At 42.2% G+C, this 12,384-nt stretch overlaps 1 protein-coding gene across 5 annotated transcripts in view; it reads right to left on the bottom strand.

Annotated features, from left to right (window-relative positions):
* Positions 1-903: 903 nt before the first annotated feature.
* The window catches only part of DNAJC15 (DnaJ heat shock protein family (Hsp40) member C15), a 46,969-nt gene continuing 35,488 nt past the window's right edge, over positions 904-12,384 (bottom strand). For 4 of the 5 annotated variants that reach the window (XM_084639477.1, XM_084639479.1, XM_084639481.1 and 1 more), the window contains exons 5-6: positions 6,852-6,922; positions 904-1,143 (exon numbers count right to left, since the gene is read on the bottom strand). In XM_084639477.1, coding sequence (XP_084495603.1) covers positions 1,073-1,143; positions 6,852-6,922 — 142 coding nt within the window. In that variant the 3' untranslated portion in view covers positions 904-1,072. Of the gene's footprint in view, positions 1,144-1,895; positions 3,593-6,851; positions 6,923-12,384 lie in introns of those variants that run through there. The other variant, XM_084639478.1, reaches the window with a different exon arrangement.

The following is a 12,384-nucleotide window of genomic DNA, read 5'->3' on the forward strand; positions in this document are numbered from 1 at the left end:
ACTGTCCCAACTCTCTTCCCTCTGGCTAGTATTTTATAGAGAAACTAAGGCATAACAATTAAATAAGTTGACCATGGTCACAAAAGGGATGCTAGTCAGTGCTGAATTAGAAAACAGGAATCTCCTGTTCTTAATCTTCTAGGATGACGTCTCATGGAATTCTGTTGCTCTTCCTTGTGGGAAGAGGTAACGCGGGCTACTCAGAGGAGTTAGCTCGGTTGCAGGCAGCTGATTGAGGGGGAACCTACAGTCACACTAGTACCATGAATGAATCTTGAATGCCACTGCCCCATATATTTGTAAACTGATCTCGAGTCCTCACAAAGGGAGTTGTGGCACTGGTTTTCCCAAAGGCCAGCAGTGCAGTGAGGCATAAACAGACAGTGAGTTTAAGGAAAGCTATCTTTCTCAAAGCGGTCTTAACATGGAAAAGGTCTAAGCACCTTAAAAAAAAAATTTAAAAAATCAGGCCGATATTCTCCTTTACACTTCTACGTCCCTCAAATACAGAGATAAGGAAACCAGCATTTTGGCGTAATCTTCAAGTCATTTCGTCCCAACCAGCAACTTTGAAATGGCATCTATGCTGCACATCAAAAGAAAGGAATCCAACATGTGGCAAGCCTTTCAGTTTTACCTTCTAGAGCCACTTCAAGTGACAGCGCTATACAGTATCACCATTATCAATAAATAAATATATAAATAAAGCCTATATTATAATACAGACAAATGTTTCCATTTTAAAAAAATAAGTTCCAGAAGTCCAGCCCTATTGCACAAACCTGTAACAAACCATTTTTAAAGAACAGTCAATGAAGAACCAGCTTCAATGCTTCCAAAGAGTCAAAACAGATTGAGGGGGAAAAAAATACTAGAAATGAGACTTATTGTAAAATGTATCAGTTTGCTTTTTAAATAGTCTTAGATCTTTAATAATGAAGATAGATAACTGAATATTTGATCCAGTGTTATGCAACTATATAGAGCAGCACGCAGCTATTGCACAATATATCTACAGGATTTCCAGTAGAAAGGAATATATAAAAAGTTCTATCACAGAAGTTCTTGGACATTAATTTTTGGTGCTGGATTCTAACAAATCTTTTGCTTCATTTATTTTTGTTGCTAAGTATGGAGATCCACCTGAAAAAAAGGGAGAAAAATAGATTTATATCAGTATGAAATACAAAAACCATTTAACTTAGAGCATCCCTTAAATTATTGGTGATGTGTTTTATTAGTTTCCTCCCTCTCCAAAAAAATCATTCATAAGCTTACGTGAAAATGTCAGAGATAAATTAAACTAGTGGGTAAGTAAACAGAACAAACATGCAATAAAATCTTAATCACTGTGAAAAATAATGCAGAGCAGCACTCTCCTATCAAAGTGAAGTCGTCATGAACAGTCTAAAATTATTCTCTCAAATCATCTTAGTATTTAGACTGAATGCATTGTTCCTGCACCTGTTAAGCAAGGTCAGCTACCCTGAACAGATCATCTAATGAGAACAGCTAGGATCTTTTCCCCCCAGGAAATCATCAGAGGCAAAAATGTTATAAGCCAATTTTTGATATAGAATCATTAAGAACATACACCAAGCCTATTCCATTCTAGATTCAGAGACAGAGAAATACCAGCCAAAAGATGTCACATTAAAGCTATTTAAACACAGTACTCCTTCTAACTTCTGGTCCTGAACAGTGTCATTGCTTTATGCTCCATCTAACAATCTGATTACAGTTCAGTGGTCCTTGTGTTTGTTTTTTTACTCTCCCCTTGAGTGTCAACCATCTGCCTACAGTCACCAAAAACAACATTATAAGGTCTGTATCAGTATCATCACTCACTAGAACACAGCTCTATCTTTAAAAAGAAAAGTAGGACTTGTGGCACCTTAGAGACTAACCAATTTATTTGAGCATAAGCTTTTGTGAGCTACAGCTCACTTCATTGGATGCATGCAGTGGAAAATACAGTGGGGAGATTTATATACACAGAGAAGATGAAACAATGGGCGTTACTATACAGACTGTAACAAGAGTGATCAGGTAAGGTGAGCTATTACCAGCAGGAAAGCGGAGGGGAAAAAATCTTTTGTAGTGATAATCAAGGTGGGTGGGCCATTTCCAGCAGTTAACAAAAACGTCTGAGGAACAGTGGGGGTGGGGGGGTGTAGGATAAACATGGGGAAATAGTTTTATTTTGTGCAATGACACATCCACTCCCAGTCTTTATTCAAGCCTAAGTTAATTGTATCCAGTTTGCAAATTAATTCCAATTCAGCAGTCTCTTGTTGGAGTCTGTTTTGAAGTTTTTTTATTGAAGAATTGCCACTTTTAGGTCTGTAATTGAGTGACCAAAGAGATTGAAGTGTTCTCTGACTGGTTTTTGAACGTTATAATTCTCGACGTCTGATTTGTGTCCATTTATTCTTTTATGTAGAGACTGTCCAGTTTGGCCAATGTACATGGCAGAGGGGCATTGCTGGCACATGATGGCATATATCGTATTGGTAGATGTGCAGGTGAACGAGCCTCTGATAGTGTGGCTGATGTGATTAGGCCCTATAATGGTGTCCCCTGAATAGATATGTGGACATAGTTGGCAACAGGCTTTGTTGCAAGGATAGGTTCCTGGGTTAGTGGTTCTGTTGTGTGGCTGCTGGTGAGCATTTGCTTCAGGTTGGGGGGCCGTCTGTAAGCAAGGACTGGTCTGTCTCCCAAGATCTGTGAGAGTGATGGCTCGTCCTTCAGGATAGGTTGTAGATCCTTGATGATGCGTTGGAGAGGTTTTAGCTGGGGGCTGAAGGTGATGGCTAGTGGTGTTCTGTTATTTTCTTTGTTAGGACTGTCCTGTAGTAGGTAACTTCTGGGTACTCTTCTGGCTCTGTCAATCTGTTTCTTCACTTCAGCAGGTGGGTACTGTAGTTGTAAGAATGCTTGATAGAGATCTTGTAGGTGTTTGTCTCTGTCTGAGGGGTTGGAGCAAATGTGGTTGTATCGCAGAGCTTGGCTGTAGACAATGGATTGTATGGTGTGGTCTGGATGAAAGCTGGAGGCATGTAGGTAGGCATAGCGGTCAGTAGGTTTCCGGTATAGGGTGGTGTTTATGTGACCATCGCTTATTAGCACTGTAGTGTCCAGGAAGTGGATCTCTTGTGTGGACTGATCCAGGCTCAGGTTGATGGTGGGATGGAAATTGTTGAAATCATGCTGGAATTCCTCAATGGCTTCTTTTCCATGGGTCCAGATGATGAAGATGTCATCAATGTAGCGCAAGTAGAATAGGGGCATTAGGGGACGAGAGCTGAGGAAGCGTTGTTCTAAGTCAGCCATAAAAATGTTGGCATACTCTGGGGCCATGCGGGTACCCATAGCAATGCCGCTGATTTGAAGGTATACATTGTCCCCTAACGTGAAATAGTTATGGGTGAGGACAAAGTCATGAAGTTCAGCCACAAGGTTTGCTGGGACATTATCGGGGATGCTGTTCCTGATGGCTTGTAGTCCATCTTTGTGTGGAATGTTGGTGTAGGGGGCTTCTACATCCACAGTGGCAAGGATGGCGTATGTTGGCCAAACTGGACAGTCTCTACGTAAAAGAATAAATGGACACAAATCAGACGTTAAGAATTATAACGTTCAAAAACCAGTCGGAGAACACTTCAATCTCTTTGATCACTCGATTACAGACCTAAAAGTGGCAATTCTTCAACAAAAAAACTTCAAAAACAGACTCCAACAAGAGACTGCTGAATTGGAATTAATTTGCGAACTGGATACAATTAACTTAGACTTGAATAAAGACTGGGAGTGGATGTGTCATTACACAAAATAAAACTATTTCCCCATGTTTATCCTACCCTCTCCCCCCACTGTTCCTCAGACGTTTTTGTCAACTGCTGGAAATGGCCCGCCCACCTTGATTATCACTACAAAAGATTTCCCCCCCCCGCTCTCCTGCTGGTAATAGCTCACCTTACCTGATCACTCTTGTTACAGTCTGTACAGTAACACCCATTGTTTCATGTTCTCTGTGTATATAAATCTCCCCACTGTATTTTCCACAGTATGCATCTGATGAAGTGAGCTGTAGCTCACAAAAGCTTATGCTCAAATAAATTGGTTAGTCTCTAAGGTGCCACAAGTCCTCCTTTTCTTTTTGTGGATACAGACTAACATGGCTGCTACTCTGAAACCTCTATCTTTGTACACTAAAATGTGGTTTAAACATCACTGTGCCCTGAACAACCTTTTCCTAAGCATCTGTTCTTATGAATGAAAAATTATGAACAACATTTAAGGATACAGAAAGGACAAGTATCAGTTCTAGACGCCTGGCAACAGAAGGAGGTGGGCCTTCGAAGACTGGAGAACTTCACTGTGACTTTTAGATCAGGAGTCTAAACCACTACAAACTCATTCCCAGATAGGGTTGCCAACTACTGGGAGTCTCCCGGAATCATGCCCTATCTCCCGGAGGCTACCAAAGCCGAACTGGGAGATTTTAGGTGCTGAAAGTCTGGTGGCGGCAGCGGGGCTAAGACTGCAACGCTCCCTAAAGTGGCTGACATGTCCCTGTGGCCCTCTTAGCCCAGCTGCGCCGCCGACCGGTAGCTGCCCGAGGTAAGCGCCTCCCGGCTGGAGCCTACACCCCACACTACCTCCTGCACTCCAACCCCCTACCTCAGCCCTCCACCCCAGGCTCAGCTCAGAGCTCCCTCCCACACTCTGAACCCCTTGGCCCCACCCCACAGAGCCCATACCCCCTCCTGCACCCCAACCTGCTGCCCCAGCCCACTGAAAGTGAGTGAGGGTGGGGGAGAGCGATCGACGAAGGGAGTGAGGATGGAGTGAGCAGGGCGGGGCATCGGAGAAGGTGCAGAGCAAGGCATTTGGATTTGTGTGATTAGACAGTTGGCAACCCTATTCCCAGATTTAATACAGAAACAACTGAGTGAAGTCCATATTTTTTAAGTGTGTGCTGTGTTGTGTTTGTGTGTTTGGGGGGGGGGGGGGGGTTGGGAGGGGCAGAGGGGGGAGAATGCTTACCAATACATATGTAAAGTTTTTCTGATAAATTGGGTTTCAGTAAGGAGTGGGGATTACTGAACTGAATATAGCTTGTCTATTCCCCTTTGAGAGCAGAGGCATGAAAAATAAAATAACTGCAAAAAGCAATACAAGCTAGAGAAATACTAACTATGCACTGTTTAAATGCCAAAAGTGAATTCTCTCAAAATAAAGTCAAATTTGCTAAAAGCGTTTTTTTGCTACATTTACATCAAGTGCACAACCTATTTCATTGCCTTCCAATGAGAGAGAAACTTGTATCATGCAATTCAATTTGTAATTTTAGTTTGGATACTCCGTGCAACAATTTTTGTGGCTTTCGCTGTGCATATTATTTCTCTAAAAACATTTGATTTTGATTTATTTATTTAAAATTGTGTCTTCGGATCCCATAGTTCTCTCATAACTAGCCTATATAACTGTAGTTTTAATCAGTTTCCATTGTTGTCCTTTTCCACTAACTCCATTTATCTGCTACAGTTGTGTATTATCTTTGGCTTCAACCCTGCCACTAATGAAGTCAAAGGAGTTCTAAGTGGGTATATGGGCCTGCCTGTGCAGATGCAGGATTAGGAACTATGGCCCCAATTCTGCAATTGGTAGCGCACAGGTGGGTTGCTGAGTCTACACGATGCCCTGTTGAAGTCTACAGAGCCCCAGGCAAGTGCAACTGTCAGCTCAGATGCTATCAATTGTGGGAGTGGGAGACTTTAGTGTATATCATCTTCAGAACAGCGATTGTCTTAACATGTTGGTACAGCACCCAGCCCAAAGGAACCAAGATCCTGATGGGGATCTCTGGGTGCCACTGCAATACAAAGGATAATGTTTATTAATCAAAACTTTTAACATACTGTACTCTAAACTGTAGCTCTGACCATCATAATATATTACAAATATAACAGAGAATTCCTTTCCTATTTTCAGTATACCTACTTTACAGAAAAACAAATTAAAAAGCAGAATGACAGACAACATCTAAGCAAGACTGTTTAGCCGTTAGCAATCTAAGGAGATAAGGCAGCTGAAAGAAAAGTGCTTACTCAACACCTTATATTGCCAGCGGTCAGTTATCTTTTTATTATGATTGTTAGGAACAAAATCCTGTGAATCTGTCAACAAGAAATAAAAAACTTCACTTCCCCCTTTTGACTTTTGAAATACAGTGCAATTCTACCATCTGTTATTGAAAAGTAGAAACAGGAATGAACATATGGGCGCTCTCTTTCTCAAGCAGCTGTAGTGTAGTTAAAGTTATAATAAGCCTTTCTGTAAGATAAATTTACATTAAAAACCTGGCCAATTAAAGCAACTGTGCCCAGCTTTACAGTTTTCCAGGATGGGTTTAAGAAACCCAGAATCTGATATATTTAATGATTATAGCACTTGTCCCTCAGAGACTTGTGTGCTCATATATTTATGGCCAGAAAAAACCCAGTTCAAGCATTTTTGTGTAATGTAAGTGGGAACTTCATGGCTAGTGTTTTGCCTTCTTCAGAGCTCCTGAAAAACTAACTAGTGAAGTGCTGAACTAGAAAATGAGCTCAGAAGGCAGCAGAGTAACCTAGTGCTACTATGGCATATGGAGCTTGGATATCGGTCTGCTTTATTTATTAGAGAAAACAACAACATATAAAAGCTTACCTGTAAGTCTCACTACTAAATATACAGCACATAATTTCATGAATTACATAAATGGCTAGCTACAACCAGTTTAAGTAAACTGAAAGGAGCTCGTAGTATGTTCTTTCCACCCAATATTAATGAAAACAGTGTACCTTTATCAGGGTGATTCAAAATCATGATTCTCCTATGAGCTGTTCTAATCTTGGCCTTGTCAGCAGATGGACTGTAGAAATAAATTAAAGTGCTTACCATAGTGTCAAATTCAGATTGTAAATGATCAGTTTGCACTGACTTCAGACAATTTAAAACTAGAGGTTTTCACCATCTTGTGGACACAACACACAATTGCACCTTTTGGGATGTAACATTTTAATAAGCCTTTTAAGACATTTAAGGAAGTACACCTCTTTTGTATTAAAAAAAAAAAAAAGCGCAGCCAGTACAGTGAAGGAATACTGACAGTTTTTGTCTGTTCCAAAACTCAGCAGTTCCTGCCATATACACTACAGAGACTGTATCAGCACAGTTATGTCAGCGTAGCTATGCCAGCACTACCCTGACAGAAGGGGTTTTCTGTCAGCGTAGGAATATCACCTCTCCGAATGGCATTAGCTAGGTCAACGGAAGCCCTCTTCCCTCACACCTCTAATTGATGTAGCTATGCTAATATAACTTTTCATTATAGACAAAGCCTTACACACATTTAACTGGTTTTCCACCAGTGAACAGGGAAAAATGATTCCCGGAAAATGGTTATTTACGACCAATGACAAAATATATAATATTTGTTGTAACTATGAATCTATACAGAGTATTATTAAAATAATTCCTCATTCTGGTGAGATCCAAAAACTCTGCATTTTTTGTTTTTCCAAAGCTGTTCAATGTGTTATACTCAGGGACATGTCAATTTACAAATGCTACATAAAGCTGCTCCTTTCAATGACAGGAAGATAAAATATGTACTTCAACTAAATTAAGTGTGTACCTTACCAGCAAATAGCCACTTATGGAAGCATTGTGCCAGCACAGTAGCAGAGTTCCTTCTGGTTTGAAGAGGAACATTTGTATTTGAAGCTGTATGGTTTAGCTTTTTTAAAATTCGTTGACGTGGAAAATGTAGCCACCATTTGCAGCAACATTTACCACTTCAAGAGAAGACAGAAGAAGGCAGCTTTTTGTCACTCCACTAAAGAACGCTATAGGGTAACACTGTTTAGTGGTACAAAATTTCAGCAGAGAAGGCAAATACATACTGCCCCCGCCTTTTCTTTTTAGCCTAAGTCTCCAAGAGCAGAGGCTAATACATACTTCCACCCCATTGCCTCCTTTTTAGCCGAAGGCTCCAAGAACCTAACTCCACTATCTGTGCAGGAATGCCAGGTCTCAGCCTAACTATAGTCTTGTGGGGGGACTCCCCTAAATATTGTAATTTTTACTCTTCAATCACGGAAAAATCAAAGCCTACATATGTTGCAGAAGTGGTGCACAGAACTGCACTAGAGAAGAAAAAGCGATGGGAATAAAAATTAGGCAGTCAGAGGCCCTGAAAATTACATAATAATTGAGAAATAAGATTATTTATATTTCAAATAATTTTTATATCAAACTCTTAAAGAGCACAATTTCCCATTATTTCAACCTATAAAGCTGTTAATAAATAGGCTGCTGTAATCTAGTGGATTGACCACACAATTAGAACCAAGTTTAGCTGAGTTCTGTTCTCAGTTCTGCAACTCACTGTGTGACCTGGGACAAGAAAATCTATATACTTCAGTTACCCCACAGGCGTAGTTCTCATAGGGACAATAATGTTTGCCCTCCTTAGTCAGGGGATTTCAGACCTACACTGCTAAAGGGCACTAAGTGCAAAGTACTATTAGAATCCAAAAATGAGTATTAATGTATTGTTAAGGTTAGAAATTTTAATGCTCAATAGTCAGGTTATGGCAAAATTGCAGTAAAGTAGTGCAGTTCTGCTCTGAAAAATGACTGATAAAATGGCATGTAACATCAAATTTGCTTAATTTACCAGATGTCACTAATCCTGCAAACTCAAAACACTTTCTTAAACATCACCAGTCATAAAGGTGAATCACCACCAGTCATTGCAAGTTACACTGACAAGCCTCAGTTTCATTAGTGCAACCTTACTCATTACCTTCAGGAAGGTTACACAGGGGTAATTGATTGGCTTTGTACATTTGGTCAGCCATATGCCTCTGGATATATATAGGAACAGATCTATGGAGTAACGTGATGCTATTCTCCAGTCATTTTTCAGAGTATAATCACACTTTAAGGTTGAATACATGATCTCAACGTTGCCCCGTGTGTATGCATTGATTATACAATCTACTGTACTACTTCTGAAATGCAATAACTTATGATTTTTCTACAGTCTTAGATTCTATTGTATATTCTTGCTATCTTTTTATTATTTCATACTTATTTTTATTGATTTATACCAGGGGCGGGCAAACTGTTTGGCCTGAGGGCCGCATCGCGTTTCTGAAATTGCTGTGCCTCCCGCAACAGCCAGGCATGGCCCAGCCCCTGCCCCCTATTCGACTCCCCCGATTCTTGCCCCCGATGGTTCCCCCGGGACTCCTGCCCCATTCAACCCCCCAGTTCCCCGACGGCCCCCAGGGACCCCTGCCCCATCCAACCCCCCTGCTCTCTGTCCTGACCGCCTCTGGACCCCCCTGCCCTAACTGCCCCCCCCATCCAACCTCCCTCTCCCTCCTGACTGCCCCCCCCCCGCTCCCTGACTGCCCCTGGAAGCCCCGCCTGTAACTGCCCTCCATTGCCCCATCCAACCCCTCCTCTCCTTCCTGACTGCCCGCCCTCCCCCCCCCGGGACCCCTGCCCCCATTCAATCCCCCTGTTCCCCACCCTCCGACTGCCCCAACCCAATCCACACCCCTGGCCCCGACCACCCCCAAACTCCCCTGCCCTCTATCCAATCCCACCCTGCTCCCTGCCCCCTTACCGCGCTGCCTGGGGCACCAGTGGCTGGTGGCACGGCTGCATCAGGACAGACAGGCAGCCACGCAGCACAGAGCACCAGGTCAGGCCATGGTTCTGCAGCCGTGCCGCCCCAGAAGCTTGCAGCCCCACCACCCAGAGCATTGCACCGGCAGCACAGTAAACTGAGGCTGCGGGGAAGGGGGAACAGCAGGGGAGGGGCCAGGAGCCAGGCCGGATGTGGCCAGCAGGCCGGATGTGGCCCACCTCTGATTTATACACTATGTAATTTTTCTAGCTAACATATCAATACTTTTGCCACCACTTACATACCATATATTGAAACAGTATAAAGATTTCCTTTGGAAAAAAAAATCTTTATTTTATCTTGTAAGCTGTCTGTTAAGACAACAATATGTACATTTTGAGTTTCTCTCATCTAGAACTAGCTAACTTACAATTCTCATTGGACTTATTCTGTAAATCTGGAAAGTTCAGGATGTTTGCTTAAAACAGGGAAGCTAGTAACATCTCCTATATTTAGATTCCCTAACATTTTCCGTTATAAAAGGTTCTTGTGTACTTCTCTTTGAAAAGCTCTCAACTCCACTGGCTGCAGCAGGCAGACATCATAATACTTCACTTATAATGCCTTCCCCATAAATCTCAAAATTGAATTAAGCCCCAGAACCGTTACAAACTAAGGATTTCCTTTTTACAGATGACAAAAATGAGGGACAGCGATTAAAACAATTTGCCAAAAGCCACAGGAATTTTATGGCACAGAATAGGGAATCACAAGACCCAAGCACAAGACCATTTTTCTTCCCTTATGGAGACACCAGTTACTGCTCCATAGTTAATGCCGAGTTCCATTTTGCATTTAAAGTACAAATTAATCCTCTGTTTTATGTACACAGCCTCCACAAAATTGTTGTTTATTTCGGGGGCACAGAATGGATTTTCTGAGAATTTACAAGTCCAGTAATTAGTGTGAGTTAAAAATTCATTAAAATTAGCCTCTAAGAAATTCAGCATCTGTCAGTCTGGATGTGGGGGTCTGGATGTGGGGGCTCAGGGTGATGCATCAAGGTGGGGGTTTGAGTGCAGGGAGCTCAGTGGGGACTGGCCTGGGTGCAGGGGTGAGGGTCTGGAGGCGGGGGGTCTGGGTGCAGGGGGGCTCCGGGTACAGTGGTTGAGGTTCAATGGGTTTTTTGGGTATGGAGGGCGAGGCTAAGCGGGGGTGTCTGGGTATAGGAGGTCTGGAAGCACGGGGGTTGAGTGGATAGGGGGAGCAGCTCCCTGTACAATGACCCCTCCCCTTGTATGGGGAGGGATGAGGGTAGGAAGCAGGGGAGGATGCTGAGCTTCATGCAGCTAGGTGAGGTTTCTGAGCATGGGTCTGACACAGCCCCACCCACTCCTTGCAGGGGAAGAGGAAGTCCTATCCTCTCCTGCCTCCCGCCCAGACAGGACTAGTAGCTGATCCCGGCTCAGGTAGGAGCCACTGGCTGGGGTGTCCCCAACCCCGTGGTGATTAACCTCTCTGCTGGCTGCTCTGGGTGCCTGAAACAATGTACCTGTGCTGCTAGAGTGTGGTGCATGACTGCTCTTGCAGCTTCCCTGTCGGAAAGTCATTTATCTGTGGGGAAGCAAAGAAATCTGCAGATGATATGAATTGGCGCAGAATTCCCGCAGGAGTAATATGTCCCTTCTTGCTTCAACCACCATTCCAGAGGATATGCATCCATGCTGATGATGGGTTCTGCTCAATAACTATCCAAAGCAGTGCGGACCAACGCATATTCATTTTCATCATCTGAGTTAGATGCCATCAGCAGAAGGTTGATTTTCTTTTTGGTGGTTCAGGTTCTGTAGTTTCTGCATTGGAGTGTTGCTCTTTTAAGACTTCTGAAGACCTCATCCCTCTCAGATTTTGGAATGCACTTCAGATTCTTATACCTTGGGTCGAGTGACGTAGCTATCTTTAGAAATCTCACATTGGTACCTTCTTTGTGTTTTGTCAAATCTGCAGTGAAAGTATTCTTAAAAGGAACAACATGTGCTGGGTCATCATCCAAGACCATTATAACATGGAATATATCGCAGAGTAGGAGACATATGATTCTCCCCAAAGGAGTTCAACCACAAATTTAATTCATGCATTCTTTTTTTAATGAGCATCATCAGCATGGAAGTACGTCCTCTGGAATGGTGGCCGAAGCATGAAGGGACATATGAATGTTTAGCATATTGCACGTAAACACCTTGCAATACTGGCTACAATAGTGCCATGCAAACGCCTGTTATCACTTTTACATAGTTTTGTTTTTGAGTGCAGTTACATAACAAAAATATCTACATTTGTAAGTTGCACATTCACCATAAAGAGATTGCACTACAGTACTTGTATGAGGTGAACTGAAAAATACTATTTCTTTTGTTTGCCATTTTTACAGTGCCAAATATTTGTGATAAAAAAATATAAAGTGAGCACTGTCTACTTTGTATACTGTATTGTAAATGAAATCAATATATTTAAAAATGTAGAACAACATAAAAAAAGGTGATAAATTTCAATTGGTATTCTACTGTTTAACAGTGCGATTAAAACTGTGATTAATTTTTTTTTAGTTAATCGCGAGAATTAACTGCAATTCATTGACAGCCTTAATTCAAAATTCTTGTCGGCAGATTAAGGAGAAAAGTGACAATTGG

Source organism: Lepidochelys olivacea (genome assembly GCF_965140295.1).
Source record: "Lepidochelys olivacea isolate rLepOli2 genome assembly, chromosome: 1".
In the NCBI taxonomy this organism is placed as follows: Eukaryota; Metazoa; Chordata; order Testudines; family Cheloniidae; genus Lepidochelys; species Lepidochelys olivacea.